We start from the raw sequence: 15,156 nt of genomic DNA on the forward strand, positions 1-15,156 counted from the left end.
TTCTCATAATTCTAATTTACTACCTAATACATAACTCCACCTAGATTTACATATTCATTAGGATGACTGAATAGTCTTTCGGCCCGTGCATATCAAATTTTGCTGCATCGGCAAAACACTCCTGCGCAAGCGTGAGTGTCTCAGTGGTCATTTGGGTAAGGAGACCCTTCCGCACATTATCCTTTTGAGGTATATGAGTCATCTCAGGACAGTAACAGTTTGCTGTAAGTTTGCCAACTTCTTGAAGATAGTAAGGATGTTCTTTGAAGTAGCCATAACTCTATCCTACATACTTGACGTATAGAAGAACCTTGAAGTGATTAACTACTTCTTGTTATCCCATCCTTGGTGATTAGCTACTTCTGGCTGTCTCCTCCTCATCACCGTCTGTAACATCAGCTCAGTGACTATTTTTACACAGTAAGAAGGTCAGTAATTAGCTGTTTTCTCGCTCAATAGGAAACAATCATTTTAGAAACAAAGCAGAGGCCTGTCTTTGGTAACACTCTGGCCTCTCTCCCTCCCTCCCGCGGCGGCCGAGGGGCGGTGTCGGCGCTGGGGACCGGGCCCGTGGGACTGCGGCCTGTCCCGGGCCGTGGGGCGGGCCGGGGCCGCCTCCCCCGGAGGCGTGAGGAGGGAGCGCCGGGCCGTCATCGCTGCGCGCCGGCGGGCGGAGGCGGGGCGGGCGGCGATGGCGGCGGCGGGCGGTGCGGAGCGGTACTTTACGCGCTGGTACAAGCCAGGTACCGCCGGGCCGGGGCCGGGGCCGGGGCCGGGGCCGGGGCCGGGGCCGGGGCGGCAGCGGCGCGGGCGGTCACTGGTGTTTGTGTGCCGTTGCAGACGTGAAGGGGCGGCCGTGCGAGGACTTCTGCGTGCTGCAGCACTCCAACAGGCGAGTGGCGGGGCCGGGGAGGGGGACTTGGGGGAGAGGGTGGGGAGGGCACCTCCGCCCTCTCCCGGGGACGGGTCCTGGCTCTTGGGAAGAGGACGCCCCCGGCAGCGAGGGGCTGAGCCCCGGTTGGTGGCTGCCGGGGCCCGGTGCCGTTCGGGGTGTTGGCCCCACAGGCCCCGCCCCATCAGAAAGCCCCGGAGTGGGACAGGTGGACAATGCCAGGCGATCCCGGATTCTTCTGGAGGGTGGGAGAGTGACAGCAAGCTCAGGCTCCCTCTGCCCTTCTTTAATTACTGCTTCTTGTTACTACTGTCCTTGTTACTACTCCGTAAGAAGAGTAGAGCTTGAACTCTTCTCCCCAGATCGCTCAACAGGTTATTTTCATTTTTATTTAAAAGGCCCCTTCAGTGTCATCAGAGCTGCCCTCGCGTCCCAGCATCCTCGCTTTACATCATCTTCAATGGCAGAAGAGCATCATTTCGCAAGGCCTTTCCCTAATGACATTTAGAAGAAGTTGTCTGTTTAATTTGGTTTCTAGGAAACCAAGTTTGGGCCCCTCACTACAAGAAAGACATTGAGATTCTGGAGTGAGTCCAGAGGAGGGCAATGGAGCTGGTGAGGGGTCTGGAGAACAAGTCTCATGAGGAGCAGCTGAGGGAGCTGGGGTTGTTCAGCCTGGAGAAAAGGGGGCTGAGGGGAGACCTTATCGCTCTCTACAGCTACCTGAAAGGAGGTTGTAGTGAGGTGGGGGTCAGTCTCTTCTCCCAAGTAACAGGCAACAGGACAAGAGGAAACAGCCTCAAGTTGTGCCAGGGGAGGCTTAGATTGGGTATTAGGAAAAATTTTTACACTGAAAGGGTTATTAAGCATTGGAACAGGCTGCGCAGGGAAGTGGTACCATCCCTGGAGGTATTTAAAAGGTAGGCATAGTAAGACGGGTAGACATAGTGCTTAGAGATATAGTTTAGTGATGGTTTTTGTCAGAGTTAGGTTGATGGTTGGACTCGATGACCTGAAAGGTCCCTTCCAACCTAGGCAACTCTGTGATTCTATGAAATTAATTGGCTTGATTTGAACAAGCATTTGCATTTCGCTTTTTCTATATACAACTTAATTGCTACAGACAGTGAATGCAAGATAGGAAATAAAATGTCATACATTGCTTCTACTTTGCTGTAGCTGGATATCCGGTCATTTGGATGGAATACATCAGCCCTGTACCCAGTTTGGAGCCTTAATTTCCAACTTTACCTTCCCCAGCTTCTGCCCCATGGCCTGTCCTGGCTGCAGGGTGGATTGGTGGCATCAGGGCTGTTTCTGAGGTGTTTAGTGCCTGAGGGAAAAACAGAACTTAACTTCCATCTGCACAGAAATGGGCTGTGCCAGTCTCCATGCATTGAGGGAAGCCAAGGGGAGGCCAGATGGAGACTTTGGCTGTTCCCAAGGGTTGCCTGCTCCTGTTAGGAATTCAGAGTGACAGGAAGGGTGTGCGTGGCGCAGGGCAGAACCATGGCCTCCTGCTGCCTCCAGAGCTGTGGCTGTTTCATGCAGGTCACTTTCTCGTTCCTTGGAAACAGAAACACCAGTACCTGGGAGTTAACAGGAATGACAGCAAGGACGGACATCCTCGCATTTGCACTAAATACTAAATATGCAGTTATTAGTCTCAGTTGTCTAATATAAAAACCTTTCTATTAACAACAGTTTAAATCCTGTTGATATGGGAGAAGGGGGGAAAGGAAATAAAAACAGAAACACTTGTTCAAATGTCTATAAAGATTATTCTGCTATTTTGACTTCTGAAATATCAGGGCCCTTGGCTTCTATGGCAGCTTTGCCAAATGCTTTGTAAAGTATTTTACCATTATTATGTGTGGGGCTGTGGCTCAGTTGGATCTTTCCAAGCAGCATAAAATTCTCTGTGGATTTTTTCATTTTGCCATGTTCTCAGCTCTAATAGAGCTAACAGCTCAAGATTCGTCATCTCCCCTTGAGGAAGGAGGCTGGGGTCGCGTGGAGGGAACTTTGCTGGTCCCTTTGAGCTGCCAGGGAGCCTGAAAGCGCTCGCCCGGATCCAGCTCCCTCTTGCGGGAACTCGCAGAGACATGTGACAGTGCAGGGAGATGGATGCAGCATCCGCACGCAGGGAAAACGCCATTTCTGTGCCGTGGTTTTCTCTATAGTTCCTGTTCTGTTAAGTCTGGTCCTTGCTGTGGGTTTTAAACTCCTCGTGGACAGAACAGTTTCACCGCTGTTCATTTACTGGCACGTTCTGGGCTCTGCGTGCGTGTGCATTAAGCGTGGTTCTAACCTAGTCTCTACAGCTGGGCTTGGCTCAAGCTCTCCAGTTGCATGACAAAAAATAATCCTCCTTTAGGAGAAAGATAAAATGCAAGCAGCAGGTTAGCTAAAGCCCAGATGACCGAAGGATTCACCTGCTGTAACTATTGCCCACTAATGGCCTTTAGCTGTTCTGGGAAACATTGCCTTTTCCTACAAGCTGTGCTTTACTTGATTGCCTTGAGTGAGTATGGGCTTCAGCCGTCACTAGAGAAGTGAACCAAGTATGCTCACAGGGGCTACAACAACAGACAGAGGAGCTCTAGCATATTGAAAGACTGTGGTTCTGCCCAATTAAGAAGTGTACTGCTCTTGCTGAGCCGGTCTAGTACCTCAAAATAAAGCACCTTCTGCGGGGGCTGCTTTAGGTCAGAATGCAGTTCAGTTTGGTACAGCAGACGTACAGTAGGATGCCCTGAAACAACCGAGTCCGATTGATCCTGTATCTGACAATTTTGTAAGTGGGAAACTAAAATTTGTCTCTGATCTAGAGCCGACAATTATCCTCTGTTCTTCTTCGTTAGCTCAGGTACGTTGTGTTCTAGGTTACCGTACTCAAGGCCCAGGCTGTCACCCAGACCCGTCTGTCCTCACCTCCTCCCTGGGCCTGGCAGGTGCCCGTCCTGTGACTCACGCTGAACCGTCAGCCTAATGCTCCTGCTACACTAGAGGGAAGAAAACTCTGCTTACAGAATGAAAGCTCACAACGCTAAAAGTCTTGCAAGCATTTTAGACTAGGAGTCCCAAATGAAATAGTTGGCATCAGTTTTAAATCCTACCAGCACAGGGTAGAGGTGGCTGTGGAGCTTGCTTACAGCACGTAAGACCATGGCTTCTCACTAAAGCATAATAATTACATTTCTTGTTGCAGAATCTGTGTCATCACCTTGGCAGAAGCCCATCCTCTTCTTCAAAATGGGAAAACAATCACAAGCGTTAATTACCAAATCAGTGCCAGCTGTAGCAGGCTCCAGAATAAGGTCTCTGGGAAGTCAAAAAGGGTATGGCTTTTTGATTTGGTTAGTTTTCGTTTTCATCTTCCACAGTGCCCGAGACTTTCTGTCCTTTCTAGGATAGAAAACACACCAGGTTACCTTCGCATTTCATTTTAGAACAGCCTCTCCACAGTTAAAAGAATTTAGACTTCAGTGTGTTTCATGGTGGGTTTTCAAAGACGTGGTTTAACCTGATTACATTAAAGTCAACTGTGCTGGTTTTCTCCTCTCTCTGCCGAGTTTAATCCGATCAAACTACAAGTCTGTTATTCTACAAGAAACTTAATTATGACTAAAATTTGTAAGCTCTTACAGCTTCTAATCTATTTGTGCACATAATTAGGTTGTCATATTCCCTTCTGTATGGAAGCACGGCTACATAACTTGCAAAGACTCTTACTGTCGCACTTCCTTGCTTTGTTCTGAAGCATACAAACTGGTGTTGCTGATGGTAATACTTTTTAAAGCCCTGTGTAATTAGAAGTGCATATATATGTGTGTGCGCGCATTTATTTATTTATTTATTTATTTAAAATGCAGGGAGCTCAGTTTTTAACAGAACTTGCCCCTCTGTGCAGGATATCTTCATCAGATGGAGAGGAATACACCATTTATAGGTAAGGTTTTTCCCTTTTCCTTTGTCTTACCTTGACATAGAATGCACTTTTACTGCAACTTAACACTTTTGCAGTTGTATACGAGGGCGTCTGATAGAAGTGAATGAAAACATTCTTAACAACCCAGCTATTCTGCAAGAAAAGGTAAGAAACTTTTTTGCTTTTTATTTTCTAACTTTTATTTCACTACTAACTTTAGTCTTGCGTTTTAGCCATCAACTGAAGGATACATCGCAGTGGTTCTACCCAAATTTGAAGAAAGCAAGAGCATAACTCAAGGACTTCTGACGCGGAAGGAGTACGAGGAAGTATTGTTGAAACGTCTTAATTCTTCTTCATGAAATTAATTATACAGGTATCATCTGTATTCGATACTAAATAAGCTACTACTTTTGCACATTGTAACTTTCATGGTATTGAAAGGCCTAGTGTCTGTTTTTAAAAGTGGAATTTAATCACTTGTTTCATACAAGAATAAACCAGTTCAGATAGTTTGTATATTAAAGTTTGCGTTCTCTTTTCCTCTCAATTCTAGCGCTACAAGTCTTAAAGAAGCACAGAATGATATACTGGAGAGTATTTATGTTCCAAATGCAGTTCCACTTCTGCTCAGTGCAAGCATAAACATACAGAAAAATCACATGATTTAGCTATCACTTAATTTAGCTAAACTAATACAATATGGAGTTTGACAAAGGTGAATTGCAAATAAAAATGCAACAGAAGCCTATGTCCAAAGAGCAGATAAACTTGAGAATATGTATTTCACACCAGGTTATATTTTCATAGGATCCTGAAGTCAAATAATGCCCTTTGTACAGAACTTTATCATAATCAGTATCTATTTTCTTAAATTTTAAATGGTATAACGTAAAGTCTACATAATACTTCAGTGGTTCTACATGCAATTCAAATTCTGCCCAGTTAGGTTTTAATAAAAAGGAAGCAACAGCTGCCATCTACAAACACAGACAGTAAAAGAAAAAGGGGTTGAGTCAAGAGTATTAATCACTTAGAAATACACTTTTGGAAATACGAATCATGGCAGCAAGACTAGAATTCAGTGGGGCAGCTACACAAAGAGGGTTTTTTTCCCTAGAACTACTTCATTGCAGGTATAACTCGTAGATAAGGTAACATTTCAGTGCTTTAGGCTACAGCCTTTCAGACTATATTCCTGATTCTGCTTTATCAAATACATAGACTGAAACAGGCCAGAGATGAGTTTACAGACTTCAACAGTAGTGTTACATATAGCATATGCAGCACAAGGTTCTTTATATAAAATGTCTATTAGCAGCATCTTTGGGTTGAAACATCCATTAAGACATTCATAAGCATTAATTACAAACCCGGTATCAATAGTGAGCGTAGGAAAGGCATTCACATTATAAAAATACATAATGATTAGACCTGTTGGTGGTGCAATTGCCAAGTAATGGGACATCTATTAGATGTGACAAAGGTCAACAGCTTTAATTCAAATTAACCTGGTTTGACTTTCCACAAATGAAAGCAATATTGAAAATTCAGCAAGTGTTATTTTCAAATGGGAGTTCCTGCATTTCTAAGTGCTATAATTACTTGCTCTCTACAAATGTCATGTTTGTTACGTGATTTTCTAAAGTCTTGATGCCAAATGTCTCAGCTCTCCTTTCTGGAGTATGTGCATTTGTACCAGTTTGTATTCTGTCTTCTCTCCACGGTGGAGCAGGTTTCAGACAGCCATTTCCTGCTTTATTCTGTATATATATAAAGAAGATTTATTAAAAAACAAACAAAACAACAAACCACCACCCCCCCCACCCCCCAAAAAAAACCCCTTTAAGATACTGCAGATGAACCAAGTACTCACTTTCCTCAGTAATTTGCAGCAAAGTGGAAGAAGCTGGCATAACAGAGTCATCATGTTCCTTGTTTTCAGAATACATGCATCAACCTAACCAAGACAATTAGAGTAAGACCACTGATTACTTTTATTAGGCAATTGTTTAATGCATGAGATGGTAATCTATTTCATGCTTGAATAGGTAATATTTTTCCTTCATAAATACCTTCTAATGAAAAGGTTTTGCATAGCGTTTTTTAATTTCTCTATATAGTACGTGTAAAGCAACAGCATCCCTTCCGTTAAGCCAACATTTGAGCTGGGAAGCAGATGGGAACAACACATCCCAGGAGAAGGAACTAATAATAATATAATATTAATCAGTAAATGTAAGTGTCTTGGAAAGGAGCTCTTGCCATCTAAATATGATTCATCACAATTCTTCACGATTTTCCTCTTGGTTTACGCCCTGCCAGCATGATTTAGAGCCATACATCCTTGTAAGGCTTACCCTGATATGAGTTACACTAAAAGTTTAACTAAATCTTAAAGCATTGGAGTTAATGCCTCAAGTCTAACACTTAGCACAGATCGCAAGTCTGGGCCCTCAAGAAACCTTAATTTGATAAGCCGTTATCACTAGGTAGCGATACATCACTCTGTATAAACAGACTGAAGTTCCCATGTAGTGTAGCTAAAGAGTGTAAACCAAACGAAGCAGTAGTCCTCAGGTGCGCAGTTTGCTTTTGGGTGGCTTAGATGGTCTAGACAGTTTGAGCCCCTGCTGGAAAACTGAAACGTCTTTCTTTTCTAGAGCTCATTGGAAACAAACATCTAGGTGCACAGAAACGGTCTTGCTCGCATTGATCATATTGCTGCTCGGGGAAGTTCTTCAAAAAGCCGGACCTCTATTCCCCACTAAAGTTTGCAGATCTACTTATTGTGGTAACAGTGCTGAAACTTTTATGGCAGCTGTGTACATATTTACTTAAACCAAATATGAATAATATCAGAATAAACACTGGGCAGTCTAGGGTAGACTCCCCCTACTGAGAAGAAACCACATATTTCGGTAGTAGAGTCTTTGGGGTTTGGAATTTATTACATTTATGTTAAGCATCAATCACATCAGAATAATTATTACAGTGGTGGAAATACAAATTACCTTGATTAATATTTTGATTACTGAAGTCCTTTCTTAGTGAGGTACGCTTAATCGCAGTTCATGTGTCTCCGAATGAAGTGGTAGTGGATTACAATATTATTACTGTAATCTAGTGGATTACAGTATTTATATATTATATACAGTATTACTCTGTCTCATATTATTCAGCTAAGAATTCTCAGTTGCAGCATGATAAAATTCCAGTACCTCTCTTTATCTAGTGGGTAAGTTGAGGGAGATGTTGGCAGAAGTTGAAGATGCTGAAAAAAGTTCTCAGCAGTAAAAAGCAATATGAAATAGCGGAAGCCTATGGACACCTTCCCACCTTATTTTTAAGGGCAGTCCAGGAACATCATTGTCTTTGGAAACATTTCTGTAAACTCCTTCTCTAACAGTGAAATCCAAAACCCAAATCATATTTTCAGTATTTTTAGTAACAGGAAGGAAAAAAAATCCTATTACTTATTTTACTAATTCTTAGACTGTAAAGTTTGTAAGTTAGGAGTAGGGAAACTGTTCCTTAAAACATTAATATCCATGATGTATCTGTGGCCACTAGGCCAGTTATACAGAACTTGGATATCCACGCTCCCGAAATAAAACATTCATATAAGCCTGTAGAGTAACACCATCCAAGCTACCCGCTGGCAGCCTTCCATGTATGCTGGGTGCCAGTTTACCATATTTTGTCTCCTGTCAAACTCTAAGCATGAATGCGGGGGCCAGGTCAGGCTAAACTTCACCGAAGCCCTTCTCTGCTGTGTGTATGGGGTGTGAGTGGAGAGAGAAGTCTAGAAAACAGTAGTACCCGTGCTGAAGAACATCCTTTCCTGAGGCAAGATAGTGCAGTAAATGGCTTAGGTTACAGTTATCAGTGAGGGATGTCCCAATAGACAAAACATTTTCAGCAAGAGGAACAGTTCTTGCTGTTCTTCCTCTATATTTTGCACATCAGCTTCTCAAAACACGTTAAGTGCTAAGAAGTACTTCAAGTTGAAGTAGATTCCTCTTATACATAAGGAAAAGAAACGATGACATACTGCATAGCAGAAAAATGCTTGCATAACACTGTAAAATTTTGTACTTATTAATTTTTATGATCCTCTGTCAATCCAAGAAGTTCAGCTGTCATGAGCTGTTTCACATTTTAACAGGAGCATAAATTAGTAAATTACTATATTTCAAAACATTAGGTCTTACTTTCAGGAATATGTAGAGTTTTTACCTTACCTTTGTAAATGTAGCGCTTTTACCCTGAACAGAGGCTTTAGCTGTTATCTGGAGCTGCTTGCACATACAGATCAGTTTCTCAGCCTCCAACAGAAGCAAAGGTTTGTCATCATCGTGTACCTGAATTGTGTTTCGGGAAGACAAAACCACTCCGTGTTAAAGACTCCAATATTAAGTTAATGGAGAAGATAACACAACCAGCTTTTAAGCAGTATCACTAGTGCCGTAAGCTGGATGGCTGTTTTAGGGGTCATACATCACCTGATCAGAAAAGGCATGAAGAGCTGAAGCAAGCTTTGTGCCCTCTGTAGCAAAAATCTGAAAGGTAGAGAAAACATGTAACAAAACGAACCACAATGAAAGATGACGCTCTTTTTCCTTGTTGTTTTAATAAATAGCCTGCTATAAAGTAAAAAAAGTAACAGGAAGTACTTGTGATAGTTTTATACATTTATAATTAACAAGTCGGCAGTTTGTGCAGTGACTTCTGAAATAACACACTAGACTACAAATGGCCATTCTCCCAGATAAGCAACGTTTAAAGGCTTTGCCTTTATGTATAAAAAACCCCTGACTTCCGATTATTTTTTACACTGCAGCAACTCACAAGAGTTTTGTGGGTAGATGACACCTGCCGTGTTTGTTTATTGTCCTGACAAAGGTAACCAGCCTCCTGTTAAACGCAGGCACGTATCCAGGAAATATCATGCCACATTCCTTCACTTGGCCCTGTATCTTTTGTTTGTATCATTCAAGTTTCTACATCTTTCTTTCCCATGAAAATACTGCTGCTCAGGCTAGGATGGAGCATCATCTAAGCGACACAATGAATACTACTAATGCATTGAAGTCCACTATATTTGCCACAATGCCGGTTTGCCATTCCTACTCCTAACTGGAATGTGTCAGTTTAACGAATGCCGTCTTAAGGTACTACTAGCACACTGAAATGTTAGCTTTCAGAAAGTGTGCATCCGAGTTAGGCTGTTTAAAAATCTACAGTTGCTAGTCAATTCACGGTACGCTGTACTTATGTGTAAGGAATCAGAGAGTTAAGTTCCAGTTTGTTCTTCACTCAGAATTCCCAAGTCTTGTTTTGTTAAAAATATATTACCTCTGCTTGGTGAAATAAATCTTGAGTAGTTTTCAGAAGTCCTTCTCCTCTGCGGGAAATAATGAGAGCAGAACATATGGCATGTATAGACTGCAGATTATTTTGCCTGCTACTTGCATAATTTACAGTATCTCTCTCTCACGCCCATTCACACCACTGAACTGTAAACTATCGCTCTTTTAGAGGATACTATGCGCACCAATAACTTACTACAGGAACTGCATTTCAAAATGTTATATAAAACAGCTCAGTGGCTACAGCACTATTGGGAAATTAGAAGTGGTTCAGTTCTCAACAGCTGGACAAAGACAGAAATCCATGTCTCTGGCATACTAAGTATTATTGGACTACAAGGTAAGAAAAATCTCAACTCTTATTAAAAAAACCCCTAAATTCTTCAAATAAGAACACTGACATGGCATGGGCGAGTTTCAGAACACCTTCCAAGCACAGCAAAGATCAGCAATTCTAATCTAAAGTTATATATCTGTGCTTTAATTCCCTTAACTTTGAAAGTATTTTATGACCATGCTTCTTAAAATGTTTTCTGTACCCAAGAGATAGTTAATTAGCTGTTCCACAACAAAACAGATGTTTAGCACTTAAAAAACCCCTAATTTTATTATGAAACAACTTAGAAATTTACAGGAACTTATAAAGCATAAGGATAGAAATCAAAGCTCCTTTCTGAACGTTTCCCAATCATTATACTCTGAAAGTTAAATTGTCTTATTTCTTATAAGCACTGTTAATGCTCTTCTCCCCACCAAAACATGCTGCTACAGTGTAATTACCTGGTAAATAAATACATGGAGTAGGCCATACTTGACATGCCTTGTCCATGTTGCACGATCTCACTCTCCTGATCCTCCCATTTCTCTGTCTCAGAATCCACATCAGATGTGAGCAGATGCAATTCTAATCCAAGTTTTGCAATTTTCGCCTGTTCCTGTAAACGGTAACCATATTTATGGCACTTGAAAACACTTTCTTCAGACAAGAGGAAAAAGAATTTAAAAAGCTTTTTTACTAAAATGATGGCATCTTACCTCAGTATCTAGTTTGACTGGCTTTAATGCTTTCAGATTTGCATTATGCTTCTGTTTCAAACAAAAAAATAATATTTTTAAATAAAAGGAATTAGTAATCATTTTCCTAACAAATCATAAGAGGTGGCTCTAAACTCAGATGCAGACTTTGCAGGATAGTTCCAGTGGTTCAGACAAACTTCTCAGCAGAAGCTGAGAACCTGTTCTGATCTGGCTGTCCTCCTGAAATGGCATGTGCAAACCAGGTCTGTGCCTACAGACACCCTAAAGTTTCAAGGAAAAGACCTCTTCTGCGGTTCTCAAACTCCACTTCCTCATATAGTACCATCTCTTTCCCCTCCCCTCTAAACCCTCAGTAGTACTCAGGACTAAACAAACAGTCTCAATCAAGTACGGCTGCACTGATTTTTTCCCATCAAAGACGATACTGATATGAGAGAGACTTGGAGCTGATTTAAGCTGACCTGATCTAGGGTACAACCCACGTAAATGTTAGTGTGACAATGTAGCTCATTATTCTGTGTCACTCTGTTGAAGCAGCTGGAAACCAGTACTGACACTTCCATCTTTTTATGGGTTTCCTTCTTGTATTTAAGTCATGAGCTATCTGAAATACCAGGCTGGCTGCAAGCCAAATATTGGCTCAGATTAAACAATAATTAGTGGTACTGATGTCAGCACAGTATCTGGTAAGGCAGAGCTTGCCAACCACATAGCACATACACACAGGAACACGTGATTTGTTTCAAATCAATTTGCACGTAGAGAGCAGCAGTTCCTGGCTTCAACTTCAGGTGCTGGTGCTGTCACTGTGCAAAGAGAGTAAAAACTAACAGACATGGGAGCCACAGGCTGCATTCAGAAACTGCACCGGAGCGCAGAGGAATGGAAAGTACAAAGTTGGTGTCATAATTTGGAGACATGAGCCACCAGAGGAGGCTGGATGGTAACAGGGCAGGACTGAGATCCTTGTCTGAGAATCTGGGAAGAGCTGCTATGCACTAGTGGGAGTACTCGGGCAAATTAAGCTCAGTAATGCCTGCAGGGAGGAAAAAAAAAAAAAAAAAAAAAAAAGCACTATTCATTGCAAACAGCATCAGAAATAAACTCCAGGTGCGGTCTCCATCTCTCACTTCAAGAGTTTGAGCGAAAATAAAGTACTGCTATTGAAGTTCCTACTGCAGTTTGCTGCTCAGTTTAGTTTTCAGGCCATTTCCCTTTTCCCGTCCCAAAATTTTTAAATATTCTAAATCTTATGTCTACTCACATTCAACACTGTCATTCTGCCTATGTATTAGAAAAGCTGATCTCGTATCAAAAGATTTAGCAAAAAGTGTAAGAACTGATACTCCTAATTGTTATTTAAGTTCGACCATACTGCATGTTAGAGATGCAATTCAAGAAATGCTGGTTTTAAGGCAGAGTCTTAAAAGAAAGGAACACAATACCAAACTAGGTTTGGATGTAAACACAAATTTTAGCTACAAGGTATGGCAAATATTTAAGCTGCTGAGTGAAGGGTATTCAAGAAAACCAGCACTCTAGCACAGGTAAGTTTTTCTATCCACGAATAACCTCAGAATGGTTGTCAGGTTTCTAGTTTTCTCCATTCCAGCGTTCATTCACACTATTCGAATAGGAGAATAGGTAAAAATCAGATAAGGAGTTACTCTGCACATAAAACATGATTTAACACCTAACGCTATACAGAAAAATATACCTGTGCATTAAGCACACATAGGAATCACCACTACTGCTCTGTCCTCAACTATGGCGTGGTCTAAGATGCCACTCATTACCAGCAAGCAGCACAGTCGCAATTAAACGGATGTACAAAGCAGATGTAACAAAATATGTAATCTAATTAGATGGACAGGAACAGTGTGACTTCTGTGCAGGGACAGCGTGGGCACAGCAGACCTCTGTGATGGCAGTAGGGAGAGAAGAGGCAGTAGTCAGAGTCACAGCACTGGGAAGAGAGGCAGTTCCAAAGGTTAGTGCATCAGTTAGGCAAAGAAATTACTCTGAACAAGCTCTGTTGTCTTATGGACATAATCTACAGTTCCTGTCTACTTCCAAACTGTCTATTAATTGTAAGTCCCCCAAATCTATGCATCTTGCAAAATTCAAAAGGTGACAGCAACCTTTCAAACAACAACAAAGCAGAACTGTTTAGATCTTGGTAACAAAGATTTATTGAAAGTATTTTTAAAAGGCATATGAATCAGTAGGTGGGAATCTGACTTCAAACATCTCTTCTTTAAATTTTGGCTGAAGTCCCGAAGCTACGTAGCTTAGTCAAACCAGTGAGGGACAAAAACCCCATCAAAAGTCATTGAACCGATCTATTTTCCAGTCTCATTGTTTAGTTCTGTAACAGTGAAATGCACCCGTGCTCACTCAGCCTAACATTATAGTCTATTTATATTTGCAGATTGGATTTATGATGTATGACCTTTTCGCCTTCTCTTTTCATTAAGGGTCAGAAGTAGCATATTGGGTTTGAAGTCACAGAATTGCACAACAGGAGACACGGAGACAGGGGATCATTTCACACCCAAATTCCTCAACGCTACAGGTTAAGGAAAGAAAGCAAGGAAAGAAACTAGAAAGAAGCTAGAGCTTACTGTACCTTCTGAGATCATTCTTCCCCTTTTTTCTACCCGTGAAAAGATTCAGTACATAGCAAGTGAATCAAATGACTGATTACATGATAATAACAAGGTTTAGGGGGCTTCCTAACACACAAATGCTCTCAGAAACAATGTAATATCAATTATAATCAGCTAAGGATATTAATTACCTCCAACTAAATCTGGAAATTTGGTGTAGGTTTTTTTCCTCTGCATTAAAAACATTTAAGATCAATGAAGGAAACAAGAACCCATTATCTGAAGAGCCTACAATAGGCTCGAACACGTCCATTTGTTCCAAATTGGTCAACTCAGGCAACAAAGCAAAACAAACCAAAACAGATTACCAAGACTTATTTTCAGCATGTTGCAGCATACTTGTACTGTTTTAATAATAAGAATGCATTTTTTTATCATATAGCGTGACAGTCGAGTACGTGGTAAAAAAAAAAAAGTAATTTTTTTATGAAACTGAAAGCTCACATACAAAGTGATAAAAGCATATTAATGTAACTAGTTACCCTAGTTTTCAGTATGTTTGTTAGTGATTTATTAAACTGACAAAGTCTGATATTTTACCGTCAGCCACCCAGTCAGGATGCAGGTTACCAAGATATTCTTATGTCCTTGTTATGGTGTAACATGGGAAGAAGTCAATTAATTAACAGCAGATATAAAGCAAATGCAACAATCCCAAAAGCAACTTACCCCTGGTCTGGGCAGCGACAGGTAGACACGCTTCTCTCCTATGAGGAACACACACATTTACACCAAAATTTGTATGCAGATTTTAATCAATGGGGTCACATGCCTTACTTCATCCTTCCTTCAATTGCAGTACTAGAAAAGCAAATTACTTACCTGTAATTCATCCTCTTTGAATATTGCAGAGGATTGCCTCTCTGTCTCGTGCTTCCAAAGAAAGGCAAGCCAAGAACTCTGCACTGTTCAGATTTTAGCTCTCAGCAACTGGCAGTTAAGAAAGCTTCTCTGAACGGTTTCCCTCAGTAAGATTTCTAGTCCCCTGCACGCAATCCACAAGTGAGTAGAGAAAGTCTCTCTAATGACTGAGTACTTATCACTACATGCACTCATTTTGTTGCAAAGTGCAGAACAGACAATAGTAGTTCCATGTAAGGCTTTTCTTGGCGTGGGTTGGATGATATAAAATTTGGAGTAGCAATGCCACCAATGAAAAATACCTAGGCAGGTTTTTCGAAGTAATGCCAATAAAACCCTCCTGTTGTACTGTACTATAAGCATCACGTGCACTGTATTTTATAAAGAAGAAAG

The 15,156-nt window shown here is 41.4% G+C and overlaps 2 protein-coding genes across 3 annotated transcripts in view; one reads left to right on the forward strand and one right to left on the reverse strand.

The window, feature by feature from the left end:
• The first annotated feature begins 620 nt into the window (after nt 1-620).
• ABITRAM (actin binding transcription modulator) lies at nt 621-5,349 on the forward strand. 2 transcript variants are annotated; one of them, XM_054191755.1, is made up of 6 exons: nt 621-743; nt 841-892; nt 4,104-4,233; nt 4,768-4,844; nt 4,919-4,988; nt 5,057-5,349. In XM_054191755.1, exons 1-6 carry the CDS (start codon nt 692-694, stop codon nt 5,183-5,185), a joined length of 510 nt encoding a protein of 169 aa, XP_054047730.1. In that variant the 5' UTR covers nt 621-691; the 3' UTR covers nt 5,186-5,349. The 2 variants fall into 2 exon arrangements, with proteins under 2 accessions (XP_054047730.1, XP_054047731.1); XM_054191756.1 differs by having other exon boundaries at nt 5,044-5,174.
• A 146-nt stretch (nt 5,350-5,495) lies between these two features.
• The window catches only part of CTNNAL1 (catenin alpha like 1), a 60,969-nt gene continuing 51,308 nt past the window's right edge, over nt 5,496-15,156 (reverse strand). The window contains exons 12-19 of the mRNA XM_054191753.1: nt 14,572-14,609; nt 11,231-11,281; nt 10,976-11,130; nt 10,182-10,230; nt 9,329-9,385; nt 9,068-9,187; nt 6,700-6,783; nt 5,496-6,586 (exon numbers count right to left, since the gene is read on the reverse strand). Coding sequence (XP_054047728.1) covers nt 6,425-6,586; nt 6,700-6,783; nt 9,068-9,187; nt 9,329-9,385; nt 10,182-10,230; nt 10,976-11,130; nt 11,231-11,281; nt 14,572-14,609 — 716 coding nt within the window. The 3' untranslated portion in view covers nt 5,496-6,424. The remainder of the gene's footprint in view (nt 6,587-6,699; nt 6,784-9,067; nt 9,188-9,328; nt 9,386-10,181; nt 10,231-10,975; nt 11,131-11,230; nt 11,282-14,571; nt 14,610-15,156) is intronic.

The sequence above is a fragment of the Rissa tridactyla genome, chromosome 2 (assembly GCF_028500815.1).
Source record: "Rissa tridactyla isolate bRisTri1 chromosome 2, bRisTri1.patW.cur.20221130, whole genome shotgun sequence".
Lineage (NCBI taxonomy): Eukaryota > Metazoa > Chordata > Aves > Charadriiformes > Laridae > Rissa > Rissa tridactyla.